This window comes from Phalacrocorax aristotelis, chromosome 1 (assembly GCF_949628215.1).
Source record: "Phalacrocorax aristotelis chromosome 1, bGulAri2.1, whole genome shotgun sequence".
NCBI classification, from domain to species: domain Eukaryota; kingdom Metazoa; phylum Chordata; class Aves; order Suliformes; family Phalacrocoracidae; genus Phalacrocorax; species Phalacrocorax aristotelis.
In genome coordinates, this window is record NC_134276.1 from 165,578,124 (window position 1) to 165,605,391 (window position 27,268).

The 27,268-nt window shown below is 43.5% G+C and overlaps 1 protein-coding gene across 1 annotated transcript; it reads left to right on the top strand.

Annotated features, from left to right (window-relative positions):
• SLC5A8 (solute carrier family 5 member 8) lies at positions 1-26,898 on the top strand. The gene is made up of 15 exons (XM_075080082.1): positions 1-593; positions 2,705-2,770; positions 6,689-6,740; positions 8,305-8,372; positions 9,167-9,321; positions 10,364-10,504; positions 14,852-14,981; positions 16,531-16,619; positions 18,474-18,586; positions 19,918-19,985; positions 20,302-20,388; positions 21,458-21,651; positions 22,835-22,938; positions 24,656-24,741; positions 26,227-26,898. Exons 1-15 carry the CDS (start codon positions 261-263, stop codon positions 26,356-26,358), a joined length of 1,818 nt encoding a protein of 605 aa, XP_074936183.1. The 5' UTR covers positions 1-260; the 3' UTR covers positions 26,359-26,898.
• The last annotated feature ends 370 nt before the right edge of the window (positions 26,899-27,268 follow it).

A 27,268-nucleotide genomic window follows, 5' to 3' on the forward strand; every position in this document is an offset into this window, starting at 1 on the left:
CCGCACTCTCACCGCTGCCCCCGGCGCAGCCACCCGCGCCCGTCCCACGGACACGGGCGGAGACCTGCGCGGGGCGCATCGCTCCACACCGCACCGCTCCGCACCTGCCCCGGCGGGGCGCACCGCACCACACCACTGCACACCACCCCGCACCACACCGCACCACACCGCGCCATCCCCCCGGGCACCCATCCCCATCCTCTTCTGCCTGCACCAGCTGCCCCTCTGATTTTGGGGCAAATCCTTGGCCCCAAGGTACCATGGGGCGCTTCACCGTCTGGGACTATGTGGTCTTTGCAGTCATGCTGCTGGTCTCGGCCGTCATCGGGGTCTACTACGCCTTTGCAGGAGGGGGACAGAAGACATCCAAGGACTTCCTCATGGGGGGACGCAGCATGAGCGCCCTCCCCGTCGCGCTCTCCCTCACCGCCAGCTTCATGTCAGCTGTCACTGTGCTGGGCACCCCTGCTGAGATCTACCGATACGGTGCCATCTTCTGCATCTTTGCCATCACGTACGGTCTGGTGGTGCTGTGCAGTGCCGAGATCTTCCTGCCTGTCTTCTACAAGCTGGGCGTTACCAGCACATATGAGGTAAGGTGCCTTTCCACAGCCTTCAGGGAGCTGGGGGGCTTCTCGTGCCTTCTTTCCACTTGTTTCCCCTCATTCTGTTCCCCCAAATCCCTCTGCAATCTGTGCTGTCCACCATATCGCCACACTCCCAAGGGCAGGTTGCAACCCGCTCTGTCCTCAAGTTTTCCCACACTGCCTCCGCAGAGAGGAGATGCTCAGCCCTGCTGTCTTGGCTCAGGAGCTGTGCTCCATGCCAGATCTGTTTCCTCACTCCAAACAGTCAGTACAGCAGGTGGATTAATCCTCCTGCACCTTGGTTGGTAACATGTGGTTACTGATGTGTAATTAATATACCAAAAGCAGCGTGCAAGAGCATCTAACATAGAAACCAAAGTTCTCAAATCATGCTCCCTCCAGTTAGGTTTCTAAGCTCAGGTGCTGTCGCAAAAGTCCCCCTCTGGCAGAGCATATGTTTATGCTGTTCCTAGAGGTTTTGGAGAGACGCCCTCTCCACCTGAGGCTGTTCACACCAGTGAATGTCTTCTCCATCATGCTTCTACAGAGAGGTCAGCAATTCTCTGTGTCTGCAGGAGTTTTATTACTTCCACCAAAATATGGCTGAGCTGGTCTTCAGCTCAGCATGTAGGTTAAAGCTATAGCCAGCAGTGCAGAGACATCTGGGGTGGTGGGACACATCACATGTCGGGTCTGACTGTTTTGGGGTGAGGAAGCATGTGATCAGGATTTAGGAGGTCTGTGCAACCTGTTTATCTTCCTGCATGGAGACAGTTCTAACTGCAGATTTGGAGGCAAATTGCCCTTTTCATAGATGATATTGGGAAAAGGTGAAAGTCCTTGGCTAGCTACCTTGGTCTTTTGCATTTTATTACACTGAACAGGGGCGTTGCACCCCTGGAGGCTGAAAACAAGGTTTCTGTTGAAAGATTTAGATAAGAATTCACCAACAGAAATGTCTGGTCATTTCCAGTGTGTTTTAAACCACTAATCTTTGGACTGTCACTTATGACAATAGGGCCCTTTTAAATGAACATTTATTGTTCTGACTGGAAACTTACTGTGAATCTTGGAGTATAAATGCACCTATAAAAGACCCTATAAAAGATCTAAATGCACCTATAAAGGATATTCTAATTGTGGACAGAGTTCAGAGATTAAACAACTTTTTTTGTGTCTTTTCAGGGGTTCAGCACTGCTTCCTTGTGTGGACATGCTCACAGATTACATTTTAAATGCTCGGTTCACTTGTGAGCACTTTGAGATAGTTCAGTGTTTGTCAACTGAACAGATTGGCAGGCCGATGAGATCTCTTTTGTGCAACTACACACACTAGAGGGTTGTTAGGACAGATGGTGGGAAAAAATCTGCCCTACAGCATGACAAACCCATTCAGAGGTTGTGCTGTCCCAGGCTAGATAGAAAAGTGAGGGTTCCTGTTTTGCAAAAGTCTAGATTTGCATTTACTGGTAGAATATGGCAAGCTCCTGTGGGCAGTGCAGAAGGTAAGACAACCATGGGAGGAGGCCACTGACCATTGAAAACCTGCTCTCTCTCACAACAGTACAGATGGACACATGTAATGCCAGTTACCAAATCGACTAAGGGTTAGGAATAGCCATAATGTTTTCTTTTTCTCTCTGATTTCACAATGCAAGGGGGTTCTGTTGTTTGCTGGTACGTCACTCTGAACTTTTAGGTTGCCCTGTGTAGAGTCAAGAGTAAGACTTGATCCTTGTGGGTCCCTTCCAACTCAGGATATTCAATGATTCTGTGATAATACATGCTGGTCTTTGCCAGCCACAGTGCACAGCTCTATTGAGAATGCCTTGAGGCGGCTGAGTAGCACCAGGTTCCATTCTGCACACTCTGTCATATACTGACTAGCTTATGTCTACTTCACTTGCTCATGTGTCATTATCCAGTGGTGAGGTCTGTAAAGAAATATTAAATCAAGTTGAAAGAGATACCAGTCAATGCAATTCTAGGAGTTTTGGCCATTCATAAAAATGTAAAAACAACACTATGCCCTTTTTGTATTGCTCATTGCTTCACTCTAGTCCTATCTAGTGCCAAGTTTCAATATAAACATTTGGGGTTTTTCTCCTCTTTTGCAGTATTTAGAGCTTCGATTTAATAAATACCTGCGCCTCTGTGGAACGTTCCTCTTCATTATACAAACGGCAAGTAAACCTCAAAGCTGTTCTGTGGTCTTTGTAGCCACCAGGATTCTTCAGCTTAGTGTCACTGGATGTTTTCTCCGAATGGTTGATGAGGTTGCCACAGTGCATGGGTGGCTGGGAGTGGGAGAAACAAAGCTCCTTCTGCTCCAAAGCAATGAGGTGGGGGAGCAGATGCTGGGCTACCTGCCCCTTGGGTCTCTGCATGCATCGTTGAGCACCCAGAGCAGTCACTTGGCATCAGCACCATGCCAAGAGACGAGCAACCCTAACTGCAGGGTAGCAGCGTGTAGAGCAGTGGTTCGCCTGCCTGCTCGAGAAACCCACGAGGGGTTCAAAATGTAAACATGCCCCAATTATCTTCAGCGGCAGTTTCCATCCACTGGTCCATGGATTCTGGGAGTCTGACTAATTCTCAAGGGTCTGTGAAAGGTGACAAAACAAGCTGTCAGGAGCTGTCATTTGCTGCACAAGGGTTTGTACCGCCACCACGGAAGAAACCCTGGGTGCCTGTAAACTGAGAAGTGGCACATTACTGCCTTGGGGAATGTTAAACTAAAGCAGTCCCTGCAGTTATTGTTGGTGCAGTTTGCTGTATCCAGCCCATTCAGTGAGTCAGTATGAGACCAAAGCTTTTAAATGCATAGCGAGCATGTGCCAAATGCACCAGAAACAAAAATGTGTTCTTTTCACAATTTTGAAGTGGACTTCTTGGGGAGTTCAAAGCAAGAATGAATATACAATCAGAAAGCTTTTCAAGTTACATGCTTGCTTTTTTCCCTTCTAGTGTTTTTAAGACACACCATGAGTTACAGGACAATCACACTTGCACCTATAAGGTGGTGATCATTGCAGTGGTAATTACTTATTTGAAAAGAGCTTCTTAGCTGGCATTTATAGATACACAAGCCCATGGGATACTGTTTCACCAGCATATATGAAGACATCATAATTGCCTAAGTTGGAACAAGCCAAGCGTAATCTTTGCTTGCAAAGATCAGAAAAATACTGCTATACAACTTAAATATGTGCCCAAGGAAATTAACTAAAGATCTATAGGCGTCTTTCTGTGCCAAGTGCTAACAACTTAACTTGAATAATGACAAGAATAGTGCAGAAAGGAACACTTCTGAAGATTTTAATGGTGTAATTTTAACTGTTCAGTGAATATTGGCATGTGTTTAAAATAAGAAAAATAAAAGAATATGTAGTAATACAACCTGAAAAACCACTGAAGAAGTAGAAAGGTTGTATCGTCAGTCCTGTTTTAATTTACACAAAAATATGATCATACTTGTGACAAATTTCAGTTTCTGATGATTCAAAGCTGCTGGCACTTGTTTGTTCCATATGAGAAAGCCACTTTCTCATGCTGACTCCCTGAATGTGCAGGATTGGAAAGATATGGATATAATCGATGTACTATTAGAGGAATAAGGCATTGGCTGAATGGCTGCATACAAAGAGTTGCTGTCAGTGACTCACTGTCCCAATGGAAGCCAGTAGCGAGTGGTGTCCCTCAAGGGTCTGTACTGGGACCAGTACTGTTTAATACCTTCATTAATGACACAGATAGTGGGACTGAGTGCACCCTCAGCAAGTTTGCGGATGACACCAAGCTGAGTGGTGCAGTGGTGCAGCTGTCCAGAGGGACATTGACAGGCTTGAGAAATGGGCCCATGTGAACCTCATGCAGTTCAACAAGGCCGAGTGCAAGTTCCTGCACCTGGATCAGGGCAATTCCCAATATCAGTACATACTGGGGATGAACTTATTGAGAGCAGCCCTGCAGAGAAGGAGTTGGGGGTACTCATGGATGAAAAGTTGGATATGAGCTAGCAATGCGCACTTGCATCCTAAAAAGGCAATCGTATCCTGGGCTGCATAAAAAGAAGTGTGGCCAGCAGGTCAAGGGAGGCAATTTTCCCTTTCTACTCCACTCTGATGAGACCACACCTGAAGTACTGCATCCAGCTCTGGGGTGCCCTGTACAAGAAGGTCATGGACCCGTCACCTGCTAGAGTGGATCCAGGGGAGGGCCACGAAAATTATCAGAGAGCTGGAACACCTCTCCCATGAAGAAAAGCTGAGAGAGTTGGGGTTGTTCAGCCTGGAGGAAAGAAGGCTGTACAGAGATCTTATTGTGGCCTTCCAATAATTAAAGGGGGCTTGTAAGAAAGATGGAGAGAGACATTTTACAAGGCCTGTAGTGACAGCACAAGGGGCAACGATTTTAAAGTGAAAGAGGGCAGATTTAGGTTGGATACAAGAAAGAATTTTTTTTATGATGAGGGTGGTGAGACACTGGAACAGGTGGCCAGAGAAGCTGTGGAAGCGCCATCCCTGGAAGTGTTAAAAGTCAAGTTGGATGAGGCTTTGAGCAACCTGATCTAGTGGAGGATGTCCCTGTCCATGGCAGGGAGGTTAGACTAGATGATCTTTAAAAGGTCCCTTCCCACCCAAACCGTTCTATGATTCAGCAGCCCACACTGACAACCACTGCATGGTCAGCAACTCAAGCATTGTCAGGGCTTGACAAATGTCAGTAGTTGTTGGCTGTAAAGTGATGCACCTGGTGCTGAGGCGGCATTCACCAGGGGCTGGTCAGGACCAGCAGCTTTCTTTGCATATCACCTATATATGAAAACCTAGAGAGGGCTTACGTCACAGAGAGAAACAAACATGCGCACATGCGTGTGTGGAGTAGTACACAGGTAGGAATCACTATTTCCCCAGTGGCCCCACCATCCTTTCTGGCATGTGCTTGTAGCAGGTGCACAGAAAAGGGCCAGGGCAATTTGGTCATGCTGGGTGCAGCAGCCCCTCCATACTCATTTCCTTCCACACCTGGATTACCACTCCAGTTACCTCTTGGCTGTCTCCCCAGCATCACCACTGGCCATGTGGCAGAGCTCCACCGCAGGGTCTGGATTTGACCTGCTCAAAAGCCACAGCGAGTAATCCAGAGGTTAGCCATCCTGCTCCACCTGTGCCTAGGGCGGACTTCACACTCGCAGGAAGGGCAAAGGCTTGCTGAATGCTGGATGGCATCTGGTTCTGCTGCTTTTCCATGCTGAAGTCCCACCCCTGTAAATCAGGGAGTCAGAAGAGTTCAGTCATGGAAAGCTGACGCAAGTCAGCTCAGGACCTGATTGTGATTTAGTCCCTTTGGATCAAGACCACTGACCTGCATAGAAGTCATCTGCTCATTGCAAGCTGTATTCCCCTGAAACATGTCACAGCTGAACTTCTCCTAGTAGTATAAGGCAGTAATAACAGTGATAAAGAAGCAAATAGGATTTAAATATATAAACAAAGAAATTATAGAGGATATCAGTGTATGAATCTCTTTGTGCCCTCAGAAATAGATGGAGTAGCCCCTTGCTTTGTCTATATCTACTGTATTGGTTGAAAATACAAATGTGCTGATAATCATGCATGGCTTCATCTTACAGAAGTGTAATTGCTTAGAATGCTATCCATAATGACTAACTAATGCTGTACTTTTTTGTTGTTACTTACCTTCATTATCGTTGCATACTGAGAGGCATATTGATCCCAAGATTGAGAAAATAAATTTTAATAGATTCCTTGGCAAACTGTGTGTAAACCTCATCAACTTCCTTGCTCTTGTTTCTGCCATATGACTGCAGTTTTGAAGCAATAAAATAACTTCATTATAAAAGCCAGGAGAAGCTGAAGAGTGATTTGCTATTCAGTCAAGAGTCCCTGGTATTTGCTTTAAGAACACTAGGCCGTAAGACTGCAGTGCTGGTTAGTCTCAGACATTCATCTTCTAACAATTGGAATTATTTCTCAACACTTATGAATTTAGGATATATAGACTGCATAAATGCTTGGAAAGAAACCTTTCCAGGAATTTACATTTATTTTGATCTTGTATCTTTTTTCCCCTTCTAGACTTTATACACTGGTATTGTCATTTATGCTCCAGCTTTAGCACTAAATCAAGGTAAGATGAGTATACTGCAACTGTTCTACTGTTAGAATTTTTAATACATATAGTACTGGTATGATTTTTTTTGGCAATGCATACCTAAAGATACAGGTGAAGGCTTGACTGTGAGGTCTTCTAAGATTTCTGTTGATCCTGATGGCAACTCTGATAGAAGGCCTGCCATTTGTAATCCTTGTCGCTTGTCCCTGTAAGGATTCACAGAAGAGCCTCGAGAGGAAAATCTGCTCTCATTTACTCTACTTCTCGTGCAATATCCTTAGTTCATGGCTGCATTCAAAAAAGTTAAGAAGACTTAAGTAAATTTTGAAGGCAATGCAGAGACTAAGCACACATTTAATTCCGCTGGTTAAGTGCTCTTCTTCAAGAGGAGAGTGAGGCGTAATTTCTGTAAATATGGTTTTGGGCGTCCTGGAACTGTTTAACTCGGCCTATGATTTTGCTTGGAAAACCAAATCAACAGCAGAGATCTTCAGCTTAAGGTGTTTGTTGGGGTACTTACAAAATGAAATATTTCAATTTTCTTCTTCAAAATGACTCTTTGCTTTGAAAATGAGCCACATATATTTTTAACGGGGAAAAAAGCTCTCATGTGAAACCAAACGAAACTTTTAATCTGACACAATTCATTTGTGTACTCGGCAAGAAAAGGCAATCACAAAGTGCATATAAAAATTAATCATTTTGGCTAGAATGAAAATCACAGTTCTGTTTGCTGTTTTTTTTTTGGCTTGTTCATTGAACAAAAAGGAAGGAAAAAACCCAGCACTGTCTGCATTGGCCTCTTCGGTGTGCAAGTCCCACAGGTTTTATGTCTTGATGATTATATTTGTCCTGCAAACGCACACTAAACCAAGCTATGACCTAGCTGGGTCCCAACTAGAAGCAATGACTTTCATTAGTTTTGTTGCAGTGTTTCTAATTAGCCTGAGCTATCTGTCAGGGAGCCCCCAGCGTCCTGCCTGGCAGCACGTGAGCGTGCCAAGGTGAGGCAGCTACAGCTTGTACGCCAACCACAGCCCACCGTTGTCTAGAGTAGACATACTATCATGTTTCCCTAAAAGGAAGAAGAATAAAAGAAAGGCTTTTAGTCTGGCACAGTTCTTCCAGACCATGCTTGAACCACCTTGTCTCCATGGCGCATCCCCATGCTGTTTACCTGCGTAAATCCCTGCCTAAGGACTCTGTGGGACTACCCAGGCACTTCAAAGAACGGACATGTATTTTAAAACCTTCCTGAGTTGGGGCCTACAAACACATTGGATATGTTGTTTGGCAGTATTCACGTTAAAGGCAAATAGCTTCTTAGATCCTGAAATATCTCTAACTTTTTAGCAGTTCCCAATGTCTGTAGCAGCTGTGTTGTTTTTAGAATTTGGTTAGGGCGAATTGCCTGGTTTAGACACACAAATCTTTTCATTGCCATTTTTTATTGCCTCCTACCTTTCCATTTAACTTATTTCTAGTTTTTTAAAACAACCAGGTTGGGAGTGAAATATCACCCCTCCTTTTTTTGTCCCCAGTGCCTCATTCACACTGGTACCATTTCCCTCTTTTTCAGTCACTGGCTTCGACTTGTGGGGTGCAGTGGTGGCGACTGGCGTGGTCTGCACTTTCTACTGCACGCTGGTACGTGGGTCCTCCAGCTGAGGAAAAATCTCTGTTCCTTCACCATTCACATAATATATGGAGTTTATTGGAAAGTAGCCTAAAAGGCGGGTTACCCCATGAGAGTACATTTCACAGTGTAGCTGTAGCCGTTTCACCCAGGGGCTTCTCTGGATGCAAAGATAGCCATGGTGTGACTCAAACCTTTTCTGGTTTGATACATTCAAATTTCTATTGCTGCTGAAAGAACAGCAAAAACATAGATTTCCCTTCCTAAAAATCCTTCTGTGATTTTTATTCTTATCTAGTAGGGTTTAGCTTTGTAATTTGTCAAGCACGTGAACGAATTGGTCTTTAGATTAGTGTTAATTGACCAAGCGTCTAGAAATTATTAAGCGGAACCTCAGTGACAAATTAATTTGTATATGTTGGATTAAGTAATGTTTGTTTTTATTTACATGAATGGTATGCCTTCTGGAGTGAGTGGTACTGTATATGTGTAAGAAAGACGAGCACTGTCTGCCAATTTATGTTTTGATACAAACTTCTGGATCAGGTTATGCGATGAAGGAAATACTGGATTAAGCTATGTGTATGGCCCAAGTAAAATCTAGTACACTTCAAAAAAGGGCCGGGATGTCCTGAATAGGTTCCAGGTTGCAATTCCTAAACAATCCAGTACAGAATTATTTCTATTAAAGAAGATGAAACACGTATGCATAATACAGATAGTAACATTTTGCTTAGTTGAATATGAGCGCAAAGCAAGAGTGCTGCTGCCATGTTGTACCTGATATATGCTGTTCCTCATACAGGGTGGTCTGAAGGCAGTGGTGTGGACAGATGTTTTCCAGGTTGGAATCATGGTCGCTGGATTTTCGTCTGTGATTATACGAGCTGTGGTGGTTCAGGAGGGAATTGGACGCATTGTAAATGATTCTTACTATGGAGGAAGATTAAACTTCTGGGAGTGAGTTTGTACTTGCAGATGACGTGCCTCTTTATTCCTACAAATAGAGCCCGTGTGACTAACTGTGAAATTAAATTGCTACTGAAGGAGGAGGAGGGGAGGAGTTGTGACCCAATTTTTATATATTTTTAAACAAGCGTACCTAGTTTGAGCGAGTTTTTTTTAGGTTTTACACTATGCAAAATCCTGTAAAGAGCAAAACCTTTTTACTTTGTCAAGGAGCTGCTTTAAGGATACATTTTGGATTCCACTGAAAGTAAATGGTGAATAGGAGAGAACACTAGTATTTATGCTCATAATTTGCAAACAGCTGATTTGGCATTTCAGCTGCTGAATCAAAAGACCTGGTAAAATAATAGGTATTGTCTAGCCTGAAAAAGGGAGAAGTTTTCCTTTTCCCTGAAAGAAAAATTAAAAGTAGTTCTAATAGTATTTTACGCTCCATTATTGAAACTAATCATAGCCTAAAAATACCATTTTGCATTCATTCTGACAATGTTGAATCAAATACCACTTCAAGTTAAAAAAAAAAGTTATTGTGCTTTTGATGAGAAACTTTGCCAAGTGGTATTAGTGGAAGTTTAGCATGACAAGTATTACCTTTTTCCTTTTGTTTATCAGTTTGCAATACTCATCCAGCTGTTCTGTATAAAGGCAAACACACCTCTATATTGGTGTCAGACTGATGTCCCTCTAGATAAGCAGACGTACTGGACTTTTTACTGGAACACCATTTTATCACAACAGTCACAGGCATCATACAGTTTTATATAAGACTGTAGTTTATAGGTAAATAAATTAGTTAAACTTAATCTTTGGACGTATGGGAGTGCTTAACTAGATCAGGATTTCAGCTCTGAGTTTTAAATTTGCTTTCCTTGAGTTCAGATTTCATGTATCTGAATGTTCAAAATCTGGCCAAATTAAGAGAGTTTGTATTAGAACAAGTATGAGGAAAGTTTTCTCCTAGCCGTTAATATCTTCTCATAATGAAAAGATTTTCATATCCTGAATTTGTTTTCTCTTTTCCCTCTTGTTGTAGCTTTAATCCCAACCCTCTGCAAAGGCATACCTTCTGGACGATTGTTATAGGTGGGACCTTCACGTGGACTGGCATATATGGGGTCAACCAGTCTCAAGTACAGAGATACATTGCATGCAAAAGCAGGTTCCATGCAAAAATGTAAGTCTGCCTAAAGTAACTCTTAATGCCTGAATTTGGCAGTGACTGTTCTTTATAAGGGAGATTTTTTTTCTAAAGAAATGTTTTTTTGTCTATATAAAACCCATTTTTCTTTCTGTTTTGTGGGCTAGGTAGAAAACAAATCAGCACAATAAATACTGGCATTTGAATTACATGTAATTGCTGTAACACCGAACTTTGTACCAGAATGTTTCAGTGTGCCAGTATTTTTGTATACACATAGATGCATTAAGTTTATATGCAGCCTGAAGACCAAATAATATGGTACTTATGCTGAAGCCATATCAAGACAGCGTCTTGAATTGCTACTTTACTAAACCTAAATCATTGTGTGGGAATTTTGCATAAGACAAGACTAAAAGTTTTCCATGCCAATGAGTATATGCATGAGAAAAATCACAGAATCATAGAATCATTAAGGTTGGAAAAGGTAGGATCATCAAGTCCAACCATCAACCCAGCACCACCATGTCTCCTAAACCATGCGCTGAAGTGCCGCATGTACAGGTCTTTTAAATACCTCCAGGGATGGCGAATCTACCACCTCTTTGGGCAGCCTGTTCCAATGCCTGACCACTCTTTCAGTGAAGAAATTTTTCCTAATATCCAATCTAAACCTCCCCTGACGCACCTTGAAGCCGTTTCCTCTGTCCTATCACTAGTAACCTGGGAGAAGAGACCAACACCCACCTCACTGCAACCTCCTTTCAGGTAGTGGTAGAGAGAGGTAAAGTCTCCCCTCAGCCTCCTCTTCTCCAGACTAAACAACGCCAGTTCCCTCAACCTCTCCTCATAAATCTTGCTAAAATTGCTGAGGAATCATATATTTTGTTTTCATAATAATAATAATAATAGATTTTTTCTTCAGAAATTCACTATGGAAACTGGCAGTGAGTTCCGTTTTGAGTTTAAACATCTCTGATCAGCCTTTACTCTAGAATAGATTCTCTAACTCTATTATCTTAATTTATCATTAGAATCATTCCAGTAATTCATGACTCAGGACTTAAGAATTATTAGTGAGGTCATAAAGTCTATTTACAGGAGAAACATAAAAATGCATATTATTAGTGTCTATAAATTCTGTAATACATTGACATACGGAGAAGGAGTATTATGAAGGCTTTCACTTCATAAAGTCAGAAGAATACCCACAAAATCATGCACAGTTTAGAACTGAAATATTTTGTTTATGGCAGTGATGAAAAATCTACTTTTCAGTCATTTGCGCTGCAGACAGGAATGAGCTGATGCTCATCATGAGCCACACCTCCAACACACCATGTGGCTTCTCCATAATCTCTGGCACGTGATGGTGTTCCAGGTTCTTGGCACTGTAAAGGGAGGAGGTGCATCCCACACCTGTAATGCTGCTTGGCATGATTGCATATGGGAAAGCAGCCACATACATTGTGCCAGAATTGTGTGCCTGTGAGACTGTTCTTCCTGAGCACCTGCTCCACCTAGGGCTGTGCTCTTTTCTTGCACCCTCCCTTCACTCTCTGTAAGGAGGGACACCTCCAGGGCATCCCAGAAGCAGAGTTGCCAAGGGGAACCTGTACCGTGGCAGCTGCTGGGCAGATTTTCTGCGCTGTTGCAACAGCTTTGACCAGGGCTGGAGGCTATCTGGTTCCTGAGGGGTTTGGATGGGATTTACAGCTCATACCGTATTAGTGGTGGCACAGCCATAATCAGTGCTGTCCTCTCCAGTTGCCGCGAGTCGTTGGACTCCATGGCATCTTGCTTGTGTCTTGCTTGTGGCAGGGAATTTCCCCTGCATGGAGAAATAATTTTGTATAATGGTTGCAGCTTGTCACAACTATAAACACTGCCATTCTGTGATGACTATCTAGTTAATTTGCAAATGTAATTAGACACATCTGGCAAGTTACATTGGTGGCCTGAACCTCTTATTGCCGTTTAACCTGTACATAGAAGTGTAAAATACTATCAGGTCAAAGTAATCATGTTTTGTACCCCTGTGGCATTTGCTGTGAGGCTTTATAAGAGACAGCATAATAATAAATCAGAGCTGAGAAAATAATTCTTTCACAGTTCCCAACTTGCAGCTTTTGGGAAGGCCTTTAACAGTGGCACAAGGGCAGGAATTTTCTCAGGCTTTGGGAAAGGATTTCACCCATTTAAGAAACACACCAGTAGGTAGGAGCACATACTGTCATCCTCAAACAGTAACTAGGCAAATTGAATTTAATGCTCATATCTGGATGATAACAGTCACTCAGAGCAGGACAGCTACATTTTCAAACAATATGGGCTACTAACACATTTTTCTCTATTTTCCTTTCAAGGTCATAATCTGACATGTTTCAGTGCTAAAATCTTAGAGCCAGCCTGAAACAAACAACCGAAAATAAGCGTTGTGCAGTTACTGTGCCTACTTCCTCCAAACTCCACCCCATGTTACTCACCCAGAATTAATGGAACACCGCCCTCCAATAGAGCTACAATTATTATACTCCAATGCTTAGTCATAGGGTGTACCATGAGCTGGGATGTAAATGAGAAGAAAAAAAAACAAGCTTTCTTTTCACTGTCAAACACTGATGCATTTTAAAAAGAAGAATTTTTGGATTCAGACAAACAATTCCTTTTGCTTCCGTATGTTTCTCTTGACTTTCTAACCTTTACTACAGACTATAGGCCGATACTGTTAAAAAGATTTGGATTGATATAACTCATTGGCTAAATTTTGTGCTAAATAATCTTATGTCAAGGTAGATTATTGTGATGCAGGAACAGCTTCAGCTAAATGAATGCAGGACATCCAACCAGTATGTAAGCATCTGTAAGAAGAGGACTACTTCATATTTTACTAAATTAGTCTAGAGAGAATTTTAAAGTGCTGCTAGTTCTGTGTTTAGCCCACCCCAATTGCAAATACAAAGCATTTGTATTTGAGTTTCCCCTACTATGCAGTTTCCCCTACTATATGTAAATCAGCTTTTATTTGTATATGTCTTTTTTAAGAGTTTACATTGCACTTGAGAATAATTTTTGCTGTGGCATAAAACTGATAGTTCAACTAATTAATATACATTACGCCTTTCTGAAAATGTCCATTTCAATACCTAACAAGGCCTATAAAGTTAGGTTTACTTCTTCATTCATCCTGATGGTCCTCTAGAGCAGTCCAACTGCTTTCAGTTACCTTCTAGGGACCTGAAAGCACTAAAAGGCCTCCTGAAGCATTGCAGGCATGGATATATTTGCACAGAAACCAATGGTCCTCCCAGTGGAGGTCTTGGCAGTTGGCACAGATCCATGGTATGTGATCTGTTGGGCAATTAAATCACTATCGGCAGATGGTACACAGATAACAGGGAGGCAACTGCTGGAAAGGAACGCTGTTTTGCAAGGCCAAGCTCCTGGTGGGTGCATTTGCTTGAACTGACCACCCTAGGTGAGACAAACTTTGTGACCCAGGAGTCATCAAGAGCTGAGAAACATTTGAGAAGGTCACATACTTAGATGGAAGGGAAAAACCCTCCCTCAGCAAGGAGAACAATTTGTTTTTCACTGCCAATAGAGGCTGCCTGTTGTGCGTGGCAAAAATAGCATTAACGCCTGATGAAAACGCATTTCTGCTCTCAGTGTTAGCTGAAGCTCCCATCAGGACATGGGGAGGCGATGGGGTTACTGGACCATAACGGGCTCCAAGTTGTTTAGTTACTAGGGGAGAAGGCTTGGGGTCGGTGGCAACCCTCTACTCTCTGGAACTGACAGCTTTAGGTGGCTCCAGACTAGGTCCCAGTGCCTTGTTGCTGCCTCCCATGAAGACTGTCCCAGGAGGAAATGAGGGATTTGTTGCTTTACAAGGGCAAATTCAGCATTGTGTAAGCACAGCACTGCAGCTCCATAGGCAAAGGGGTGCTGGTGCTGACTAAAAGGTGCCCAACACTTTGATCTGGGGCACCCCGCCTTACAAATCTGTCCGGGGTTTGTCTTTACCATGGGGTGTGGCAAGGGGGGAAGAGCATCATCTTGCCAGCTGCCTGCAATGTAAAACTCACGCACATGATGAAACATGGGGATTTCCATATCACTCCCATCATCTCCCAAGCAGACCTTGTCAGGGGACGGGCACTCAGACCATACCACCAAAACCAGAAGTGTAATTCATATGTTTATAAACATGATCTCAAACCGGGTGAAATGCTGGGAGCTGTATCGTGACTCCCTTTCCGGTGGGCAGCCACTGGCCAGGAGGTCTCCTCAGGGCTGGCATGGGTGCTTGCTCGCTTGGCCCCAGTTGGGTCTTGCAGGACGTAGAGCTCTAACACGGTGTTTCCGTGCTTGTTGGTGCAGGTCCCTCTACATCAACCTGGTGGGCCTCTGGGCGATACTGGCCTGTGCGACGCTATGTGGCCTGGCCCTCTACTCCATCTACAGGGACTGCGACCCTTGGACGGCAAAGCAGGTGTCGGCGCTCGACCAGGTAGGGCCCCACATTTCAGGGGAAGGTGGTGAGAAAGTGGCCTCAATGCAGCCATAATAACTAGATTGCCTTCCTCTGCAGCCACAATAACTAGATGTGGGATGGGGGGGTTCGAGAGCCAGGGGGTTGGGAATAATGACATGCCCGTATCAGCTGAGTGTAACACTGAGGGATTAAGCTGAGACCATGGCAGGAAGGAATACCGTGGGAAAAGCTGCAGACCTGTCCTCGGCACTGTTCGGTCCCAGTGTCCCTGAGCTGTCCCAGAGCTGCAGGTCTCTCAGCACCAGGTAAGGAGGACAGCAAGGAGAGCAGCGATGTGGAGGGCACTCAGTCCGACCTCCTCTGCAGGTGTTTGGGTTTTTCACCGCAAACGGGCCTGGGAGTGCCAGCATTGCATGAAACTGCTTCAAAGTGAGGGCAGGAGGCTGCTGCTGGGGATAGCTGAAACAAGCGGGGCCTGTGTGAGTGACTGCAGGCCCTCGTGAGCTGCTTGACCTAAACCGCTCTGTGCCAAGGTGGGCAAAAGCCTTTTCAGACTCGAAACGTAATCGTGCCTGAAGCATATGCCTGGAAGGCTACCAGCAGACAATTCTTCACTAGTGATGGTGAATCCTTCCCTCCTTTGGAGGAGAGCTGGCAATAAAACAGCATCATACCATGCTGCGGAGAAACCACCTTGTAACCCACAGGCAAGCTTCTTCCTAAATAGGCCCGGAGCAGGATATTTACCTGGGAAACAAGAGGTCTGGGAGCCCGTGGTCTTACCGGAGTCAGGGCCCAAGGAAATCACACAAGTCTTTTTTTTTTATGTTTATGCCTGGGATAATTGTAGGCTCTGGATAACTCCTTACGGACAATAGCTGGAAAGCCAGGAGGAGACCACAGACAACAAAGTACCTGAGGCAGGACCACCTGGTCTTTTAGGGTAGAATAAGATGAGATATGGAAAGCCAAGGTGGAAACCCAAAGGTAGTTAAGTCATTCCTGCCAGGTGGAAACTGGAAGCAAAATACTGAAAGGACTAACTTGTCTGTGGAAACCTGGTTCCCAGGAAGAAAATTTTGACATCTGTATCTCTTTCCAGCACTCAGGTCTCCTAAAGGCCAACAAATGGCACACATTTTCCATATGGACGTTTTCCTCAGGTACCCTGACGTTATTGGACTGTATCTAAAAACCTTTTTGTGGAGTCAACAGCAGACATAAGTATCTACTGTGGCACCGAAGCCCAAAAGAGTGATGTACAATACAGACTATCTGCTGCCCAGTGCTGGTTTCCTATACCATTGTCACTGGAAAGCAAGCCTGACAGCATGGCTATAGGCTCATCTCAGCTGGGTGGTCTGAATGGACCTCGCTGTACCTTGAGTGGATGTTTCAGAATTGGTTTTCCCTGTAGAAAACCAATAAATAGTGCAAGATGGGACATTCAAAATTAGAAGAGCTGGGCAGGATGCCAGTGAGAAGGCTGTAACAAAAATAATACAGTGAAAAAAAGAAAAAGTAGGGCAAGATAGTAATATTTCTGACTCTCTGAATTTTTCAGCTAATGCCATACCTAGTGCTGGATATTCTCCACGATTTTCCAGGAGTGCCAGGACTTTTTGTGGCTAGTGCCTACAGTGGAACATTAAGGTAATTTAATAATTTGGAACCTAGTGTCTTTTTATTTTTCGTTAGAACTAAAGTGCATTTACACTAAAACTTCTGCTTTTCATTTCTTTGTCTAGCTATTTTTTGTTCACTAAGAAAGCACTACATGCTTTTTGATGATGCAGCTTAAAAATCCATAGTTTCCAGCAGGGGCAATCTGACGTCCTAAGAGTCAAAGCTGTTTGGAGTTCCCTGCTAACAGTGTGAGGCACCAGCTAGCCACATGTGATGTACAGCACTAACAAATCCTCCTCTCTGTGCTGTTAAAGCCCCTCTGCTATAGCAGTTTTTAAGTGTTATAAATAGCTACAATTTGGGGGGATTTCCTACTGCTTATCTTTAATTTTCCAGTTTCAAACCTGCATAACTTTAAAGCCATCTTCCTTTCCTCATCCCTGATCTTTAGAGTCTTGTTTACAAAGGAGTTTCTGGACTTCCAATTCTCTTGAATGAACCCTGTGAAAACAACTATCACTGTATATTTTTACTGAAGGAGACAAATCAATCCCCTTCTATCCCATGGTGGGGAGTGTTTTGTTCAGCTCTCCCAAGGACCATCTTTTAGGAAACATAGCCTCTCTCGAGGAAGGCTCTGAACAATAGTAAGCAGATAAAAATGAGGAAACTTAAGAATGTGACACTACAATAATTTTTTTTGTTCTGAGTACTTGTAGCTACATAAATAGAGGAAACAGCCAGGTTATTTATTTTTCACATGCTGAGGAAAAGCTGGTGGCTTGTGAGAGCAAGGTACACATAGACACAAGATCACCTGACTGGCTTTGTGCCACAGGAGTGCTGGTTTCTTTGACTCCATAGAGAGCCTGGAGTAGTTCAGTTCAGACTAGATACCTAATTTTTAGATGAGTAAAATTAGATTATCATAGGATCATAGAATGTCCTGAGTTGGAAGGGACCCACAAGGATCATCGAGTCCAACTCCTGTCCCTGCACAGGACAACCCCAAATTTATACCATATCTCTGAGGGTGTTGTCCAAGTGCTTCTTGAATATTGCCAGGCTTGGCGCCATGACTGCCTCCCCAGGAAGCCTGTTCCAGTGCTCCACCACCCTCTGGGTGAAGAACCTTTTCCTAATATCCAACCTAAACTTCCCCTGGCCCATCTTCCTGCCATTTCCTTGGGTCCTATCATTGGTTGCCAGAGATAAGAGATCAGCACCTGCGCCTCCTCCTTCCCTTGTGAGGAAGCTGCAGGCCACAATGAGGTCTCCCTTTAGTCTCCTCTCCTCTAGGCTGAACAAATCAAGTTACTTTAGCCGCTCCTCGTACAGTTTCTCCTCTAAACCCTTTGCCAACTTCATGGCCCTCCTCTGGACACTCTCTAGTAGCTTTATATCCTTAATGTACTGTGGTGCCCAAAACTGCACACAGCACTCGAGGTGAGGCCGCACCAGCGCAGAGCAGATTATTTGAATCCTCCTCTGAGAGGAGGAGCATTCAAAGTAACTAGTGACATGCGTGTAGGAATTTTACCTACCCAGATATATACTCTGTGGCTAATTTGTGAAGCTATCATGGCTACCAGTAGTGTTAACAGCTGAGCCACATGCAATAGGTGTTTTAATTGACTACTCCAGGCCCATCTTTCCATAAATATTTGCCATATCTTCACTAAGAGCAATTACTTTAAACAATTTTTGTAAGCTATTAACTGCATCACCTGGAATAATAAGTTACTTCAACCAATACAGCAGATATCTTAGTTTTCTGACACTGTTCTAGGCAGTGGCATTTTCTTTCTGCCAGTAACCCGTCTGTTATCTATGATTTCAGCTTCCAAGATAAAAAAATTGTGTAAATCTTGCCTTCTGTAGTACAGTGTCCTCCAGCATCAATGCTCTGGCTGCCGTGACTGTTGAAGACCTCATTAGGCCGTACTTCAAATCCCTCTCTGAAAAGAAGTTGTCATGGATTTCCATGGGGATGAGTATGTCTGGAAAATATCTTTTCCGCTTTTGCTTTACAAAGTGAGGGCTTGATTCAGATTTCGCTTATGGCAGTGTAAGTCAGGAGTAACTGCATTCACACCAACAGCACTACCCTGGAGCAATAATAGGGGGAGACAAGATCAGCTCAGTAGATTTTACACAGATTGGGGGAAAAGCTATTTCAAGGGAGCATAAGGAAAAAAAGATGCCATCTTTAAGCAGGAAAGATGCACTGCATCTGTATTCAATATTGATCTGCAATACTACAAAGCCAAAAGTCTCAGATGGAAACAGCTGTTATTTTTCTTTCATCTGTCAAAAATGAGAAGCATAGGAAACAATTTTGAAGAAACCTTTTGAACTACGTGATACGCAAGCAATAGCATTGTGTCCCAATAACATGCCAGAGAATGAGAAACTTCACGTCATCTCTGATATACACTTGAGACCCTCAGTCTGTTTAGCATCTCTCTATATTGTAGCTCAAAGAAGAGGGTGAGAACTAGGCTGAGCAGATGGTTTAAATCTCTGAAGTGCAATTGCCACCTGTGCTGGTGGCACTGTCTGTGACCAGCTGCAGGGGTAACCCAAAACAGTGTTTGTAGTGAGCGTGGAAAAACCACAGTTCCAACGTGGTGCCATAGCCCATAGTAGTGAGCACAGCAGACTGGTGGCAGATGACAAGTCTTAACTATTTTCACCTGAGAGCAGTTTCTTAAACATTATTGCAAACAATGTTTATGCCAAAATTGTTGTTGGTCTTATCATGAGTTGCCTGACATATCGCATTAAACAGTGGGATTAACCTATTGCTTCTGCAGTAAAACTCAACAGGGATGGAAGTGGAAAAAGCAAATAAGCTGGTGTTATGGGTCCTGGGAAGAGACACTACATCGCGATGACCTGGGATGTTCTTTATCATGGCGCCAGTTCCCAGTAATCTGCCAGCATTTACTTTCTTGCACCAAAGACTTTGGACTGAGAAGCAAAAATTATTCCCTTAAAATAAAGACTTTGACACAGAAGATTAGCTGAGAAATACCAATGATACATGTGGTATTGCCACTATGGCTAATCCATATGACTGCCATTTATTAACTAGTCTTTAATAATGTACAGAAAGAGGATTTTCTCAAGTTTGCATGATCTCCTTTTAATATAAATAGATAACGTGATCTTTTGGCCAATTCAGGCTCTCTTAGCAAAAACCCAGATGCCAGCAGGTGTGTTTTGGAGAAGTCAGGAGCCATGCTGGGACAGATGGAAACATTTCCATTAGTGATTTTCAGACCTTGGCAGGTTTACTCATCATTCTGCCTTTCCCACACAGGCCTGTTTTATGGTGCAGTCTGCATCGCTATGGCTGCACTGGCATCTCTCTTGGGAGCCTTGTTGCAGGTAGGTGCCAGAGTACTTTTTCATGCCCTTGTTGAATGACCCAGAAAGAATTATGCAAGAAAATAATTGCTGGATACCATTATGAGATTAGTTTTTATTCTTTGTTGGGTACTGACCTCAACCAGCCCATGGCTCAGCCTCTGTTCTAAGCACTTGCATATATAGATATATTTATATGACTATATACCAAGTCCTGCCAGCTGAGTTCACACCAGTTAAACTCCTAATTTCCTTCTCAACATCTTCCCTTCTCACCATGTTGGAGGCTTTAACTTTCTTGCATAGCACCTTATAGCAGACTCTCTTCCTTCCCCAGGCAGCACTCAGCATTTTTGGCATGGTCGGTGGCCCCCTTTTAGGACTGTTTTCCTTGGGAATCCTCTGCTCCTTTGCAAATGGAATTGTAAGTATAAATTTAAAGCGCTTCTCATCCAAAATTCATCAATAATTTGGGGCATATCCCCTCCCTCCCACCCCACCCCCGTAATTTTGTGTTGTGCAGCAAGGGAGGTGTCTTTGATACTTTCCACGAGGACATTTCCCCTTGCTCCCTTTCATCCTTATCCCAAGGAAATGAACGGTGCTATATAGGAACTTAAATTTCCATCCCATGAAGAGACTTACATGACCAGAGAGGGGAAAAAAACCTGAATAAAAATAAACTTTGCAAAGGTTTATGGAAAAACAGTTTTAGAAGCAGAGAACAACATGTCTTGAGATGTAGCTAAACAACCAGTAGACTCAGAAGATGCTGGCCTGTCTGAGCAAAAGGGGCCCAGGGTGGGAAAACAGGGCCCAAGCACTTACAGAGTGAATTGGGGTGTTCTCAGAGCACTTCAGTATTGTGAAATTATAATTTCCAGAGGAAAAAGCTATTCCATAAAAAAAATGGATTTGACAGACTTTGGGAATATGGTCCGTGGGTTAGTCTGACAGGATTGCTGTTTAGTAAAGTTCACTAATCACTAACCTTTACCTCTTTGCAGTTGCAAATTTTATGTATATACGAAAAAAATCACTAGCTGTTAGCCACCCCACTCCATCCTGAAGCAGAAGAGACTTTTGCAAAAACATATCACATGAGAAAAGGAAAAATTGCTTCTGTATTTGTTCAAGAAGGACCTCAAATAAAGCAGTATTTTCCCATATACCATGCAGGCCAAAGCTGTCCTTTGATTATAAAGGCCTAGTGGCAGAATAAAAAGAGGTGTGCTCGGGAGCTATGAATAAACACTGTGTTTCTCAAAAGGGGAATTAAGTAAACTCCCCAGCTCTCCCTAACTGTATATTTCATTTTTGCTATGGAGCCTACAGTTAGGATTACCTTCACTATTTCTTGCTCATCTAGGTGTTGGGTTTGGTTTGGTGGTGTTTGTTTGTTTTTTTGGTTGGTTTTGTTGTTGTTATTCGTTTTTTTTTCAAATATCCTTTTGCTTTTCGTGTAATTCCAAGTTTTGTTTTCTGTTTTGCAGGGTGCATTTGTGGGCCTCATCAGTGGCTTTGTTGTTTCACTTTGGGTTGGAATCGGATCTCAGATTTATCCTCCACTCCCAGAGAGGACCAAGCCACTATATCTCTCAACTGAAGGCTGTAATATAACCTCAGGAAATTTGACATCAACAGAAAATCCATTAACAACAGTCGTCTTTACACCAATGGCAGACAGGTATACAAGTTCATCATGCAATCAACAAAGCATGTATTTGTTTCAAAGCAACACAAGCATCTGTCTAGCACCTGGGTTACTATAACCATCCATACCTGGTTTACTTACCAGGCTCTTTAAGATGAAGCAGTTTTCTCTGTTTTTTTTTCCCCCTGTCAGAGTGAAGTTTGATCGAGTTGTCCCAGAACAGAAGTCAAAGTGAATCTTCCTGTTGATCTGAAAAGCTCCATTTCAATAGTTGAGTCTAAAGGCCTTACCCAGAACCAGAGTGTTAAAGAAGGCATAACATTTATACTTATTGGAATAACTTTTGCAGCCTGTCACATGAATTAAAGTACTAGGCAATTTGCCAGTTTAACAGCTCCACCTAGAACAGCTTGCCTGTGCAGAAATATTTCTGTTCAGGAAATTCAGAAGAGGGCATAAACCATGTAATGGGCAAAATATAAGGAGTTTTCTCCCCTCTGCAACCACCATCCATCTTACATTGGGCAACCACAATTAAGTTTAACAGTTAGGAAAGACAATATAGGGAACGGCAGGAACAGAAGCTGAACAAACACATTTCTAGGGATTCCCAATCCTTACACCTCAGAGCATTGTACAATCAGCAACAGAGAGCCTCGTACACTCACGGTGCCCAACACGCAGTTTCACATACTACACATCTCACACGAGGCCTCCAGCGAGGAAGGAACTGTTCCAACAGCGCACATTGTCAGGGAGAACAAAATAAGGTGTAACCGGAGGTATGACAGTTGCCCTGTTTTTCCTGGCTGTTTAGAGCTGCACATGGTTGATTTCCTTCTTTTTTTTTTTTGTTTTTTTTGTCCCCTCCTTTAAATAATGTCCCTTCTTCTAAAGAGGTTATCCCTTCATCTGGATAGGAGAAGTGCTCATCTCTGCACTAGATTCTTAGCAGAGACAGGACAGTCCTGTTTTACCTGCTCTGTCCTGTGCATTGCCTCACTGTACTGACCAGTCTCCTCCCCTGTGAAGGAACCTGTCCTGCCAATTTTAACAGATTTTCAGTGCACATTTTATTGTGCAGAGGTAGTTCAAGAGTACCAGGTCACTTGGTTCAGAAGTAACTCTGTATTTATACTCTGTGTGGAAACAGACGTTTTCAAGCCACTTGGAATATGAAAGCAGAGATTAACACTTTTTTTCTGCTCTCTTTCAGGCCTGCCCTGGCAGACAACTGGTATTCCTTGTCTTATCTTTACTTCAGCACACTTGGGACACTTATAACTGTGGTTGTGGGAATAATTATCAGCCTCCTAACAGGTACTAGTACTGGAGCTGTGATTTAATGTGTTTTAGATCTCTTTCAAACTAAGATGACCAAGCAGAGAGCTGTCATTGCCACAGGAAGTGTCAGTGACCCTATTGCAAATGCTGTATAAAGGTTACCGTCCTAACGCTCACCTCCTCCCCTCAGCCCTCCTGCATCTCACTCCTCATCTCTGCTCGCAGCAAAGGTTACTTCAAATTTCTAAGGAGAAAGAAGTTTCAGCAGTTTTTTAACCTGAAGGGCAAAAAAATATGTCATCTGTCTTTCTGTTTTGTTAGATGCCAGCAGGGGCTGGAGGTTTCAGGATTGTCCGTGAACATGGCAACAGCTCCACGCAAGGAGATACACCCATGTTTCTAGAGGACAAAAGCAGTTTTACTTTGAGTGAGTTCAGAGCACTCAAGGGTTATTGTCTGCATGTGTACAGTGCCTGCTGTTCACCACATTCCCCAACCACGTACCCAAGAGCCGCAGACCCTGCACATGGCTACATTAGCATCTTTCTCAGTTTCCCTGTACTATTTGTGCAACGGGCAAAAAGCAGCACCCCACAGATAAGAGCAGAGACTTCACTTCCAGCCCAGGACCTCACTACTTTTGCATCTAGGGGAGATACAAAGTGTACCTGTCACCCACCTCACGCATGGCAGAAACAGCACAAAAGCAGCTGCTCTCATAACTTTCTCTATATGTCCAGCTTTCTCTATATGACAGCCCTCATCTTTGAGGCTGTTAGATTTCAGACCTATTAGTCTGACCTACTTCAGGACTGTGAAACTCCAAATCCAGCAGACAAACTCACTTCTGTTAGCTTCCCTGTGCCCTGCATCTAATAAGCACTAGTTACACTTCTACCATTTTCTTTTCCTTGTCAGTTTCTAGCAGATTTGCTCCCCCTTTTCTTCCCATCATAAGGTCTTCCTGTTGCTATAGTGATGCTTGAAGACAAATTTTGCCTCTTACCAGGTTGGGATCAGGTCATCCACAGGCCACAAAACAAAGCCTGAAAGTTAAGCAACTCAGTAAATCTAGATGAGATGGTCAGCCCAAGAAAAAGAAACCCCTAAAGAACTGACCCAACCACAATATCACCCTACTTTTTGCAGGGCAAGATGCCATTTAAGCCTCAGGTGGATATCAGAGCTAATTCCCAGCACCTGCATCTCCTTTCTTTCCCACACATGTTCCCACACAAGACTAGTTAATCTTCCATGCCTTAAAAATACCCAAACATCCCATTAATCCTCATCCCTCCACCTTGGGGCTGCCCTTAAATAACTCACTATAAAAATTGCTGGTGACTCTGGAGACAGGAGTCTTGCTGGCAGGGAGCTGAGCACTGGGGCTCAGGCTCCAGGGCAGCGCTTGGTACCACAGCTCCTGGACTGGCAGAGTGATCCCAGAGAATATTGTACAGTGGTCATCCTAATTATTGTCTCAGTGGTTTTTATGCAATAAGAAATCTGAGGAGAATCTAGGAAACTCTGGGAACTAGCTAAGGCACTTCAAGTAAAGCTTAAGGATCACTTTATATTTTGAGAGGTGCAGCATGTGCATTGTTGTAAAGAAATGATCCTTAAGGCCTGTGATTGCTCGATGGCTTTTGCTGCATGACTCTGTCCTGCTCACCTGGCCTGGCACCCATAGCTGGGCTCTGACGCACACTTGGCACATGGAAACCGGGCTGATTGAAACCTGCCTATTTTGCAGGAGGACTAAAGCAGAAGACAGATCGTAAATTCCTTCTGACCAAGGAAGATTTCCTGTCCAACTTCTCCTGGATTAAATCTGAGAGAGTAAGTGTAATTACGCATCTCTGATTTAAATCAATCCTTCCTCCTGGGGACAAAGGCAAACAGTCCCTGGCTTATTTTTTCCCACCAGGTTGGGTAGCACCTGATGTTGCCTCATGATTATCTGCTTTAAGGCAGTAGCAGAGCACAAGGCAGGCGGCAGTAAAGCAGCTGGCATAGGAAGGGAAGCTATGCTTGGCCATAGCTTGACTTCAGTGAACAACAGAGCAGCAGCTGAGACAAGGGACAGTTGTTCTCCTGGTTTCTGTGAAAATACTCCCTCACTAGTCTCTTGGAAGCCTGCCCAATACATGCTTTAGATTCAGCAAAGCTTCCTTTGTTTGTAAACATGTGTTCTCTAATGTCTGGATTTTTTTGCAACCTTGGCTAGTGTTTGAGATAAAACATTTCTATTCAGTGTATCTGTTTCCTAGCTCTCTCCCTAAGGTATAAGAAAAGGGGAGATATTATTGGCTAATAACATCCATCAGCAGGGAGAATGTAGGGGAAATTTGTGGGTTTTTTTCTTCTTTTCAAATAAAACTATAGATCTTTTTTCAATCAGTATCATCAGGATGCTGAACATTCAAGCTCAGCTTTGCTCAGTGTTTTTCGAGTGATCATATCTTTGAAATTGCAAAATGCTTCTCCCCAATGAAGACAACTGCTTTTAGTATGATCTCATGGATTTCAGCTTCTGGATATGAACACCAGGGAGAGAAAGAGCTTTTTACGATACCGTTGTAATGCTATTTGACCATGTCAGGACTGGAGACCAGCTAGCCAGCTATTGTCATTCACTCTCCGTAATGGGCCAATATCTGTTTTCATTATGTAGGAATTTAATCCCTGAAGTCTTTTGGAAAAAAAAACAAACCATGCACATGGAAGCTAATGTCCACAGCCATACTATTTTCTGCCCAGATTCAGAAACGAGTGTCTGCCTGGTTATACAGTTGGGAGCTGGATAACATGTGGTTGGCATCACAAATAATGCAGAAAGTTGTTGAGGAAAAAAAAATTAGGGGGGACTGAGCAACTTCCTGCACGTGAAGAGCTCAACATCTCATTATGCTTAACAGAGACAGAACATCAAAGCAATGATGTGTGTTAATCTGCTCTTCGTGTCAAAGATGGGGCAAGGACCCAGGGTTGGGAGTCAATAGCTCAGGGACCTGGTGGTGACAGATCACTAGACATGAAAACAGCAATTAGAACTTTGCACACCCCAAAATACTTTATAGACACTTTGCAGGACAAGAAGATTTTATGTGACAAGAGCATTTTACACAATTAGTACCTTATGCAATAAGAAACTTCCCCTGCCCCTAGAAAAATACCAGCAATGAATACGCTCTGTCAGCAACCAAGACGTGTTTTCCTGCAAGGCATCCTGTATGTCAGGGCTGACTCCACTTGCATGCAGGTCAAAGAGAGGAAGACTGTTTCTTCCACTTCACAGCATGGCTTTTGTCTTTTGTTTTCTAGCCAGAGAAAGTTGAAGTGTTGAGCCATAAGCCGTTCACCATGGCAGATGAAGGAACTGACAACCCTGCTTTCAGCCACATTGAAATGGATGTTGCAAGCAATGAGAACAAAGTCAATGGCCTTCATATATGATGTGGGGCCATGTCAGCCCTCAAGGACAGTTTTGTTCATGTAAAGCACTGTTGACGTTTCTGTGTCGGGTCAGTTACCAGCCCTGCTGGGGTCATGGGCAGGCGTCTGCTTAGCTTTGTTGCACTGTCACCCTTGCATGACCTCGACGTTAGTCAAGAAAGGAATCAGGTCTTTCTTGCACTTGCTCACTCTCTCTCGATCTGGATCTTGGTGACAGGGCTTAAGGCAATGTTTCTGTGTGAAATAGTTGCCTGATATTCTTGATCCTCCTGGAAAATATCAGCTTTCAATCTCAGTTCACTCTCAGAGTAAATTTTTTGTTTGGTAAGAGCACTTTTCCCCCCAGACATGGTTGCTTTTCTGGTTTATTTTTTTCTTTTCTCTTTTAAGGCATTGAAAGTATGACAAGATTAGGGCTGTGGGACCTTATCAGATTGCAAGAAACAGCAGGTCTTTTTTTAGTGCAGGAGGTGTATTTAGTGCCATCTGTTTCCTTTGTAGAACTGATCCTAAGAGCGTATTTATTTTGCTGGTTTTGTCATATGTTTGTTTTTATTAAGCTACTTGTTCCCTGCTTACCCGCATTTCCTCGGTGCTCGCTGCTGGAAGCTATGAGAGTGCCTTTGGTGACAGGCAGAGGCAAGAGTCGGTAATATCCTTACCTTCACACCCCGTCTCCCTTTTCTGCCTTGTCTCACCCTTACAGAGCTGGTCCTTGTGAAAGAAATGAGCTATTTGGGCTTTTTATTCAATGCCATATAGCAGAACCACAGTAGTCTTCTACTTCATTCCCAGCGTGCTGGCCTAGGGCTGCTCTCGGACTGGGCTGGGTGTAGTGCAGCAGAGATGATAATGCAAGAGGAGGGCCCTCGCTGCTGTCTGGGACAAGAGGGAGGGCTGCATCTGCAGT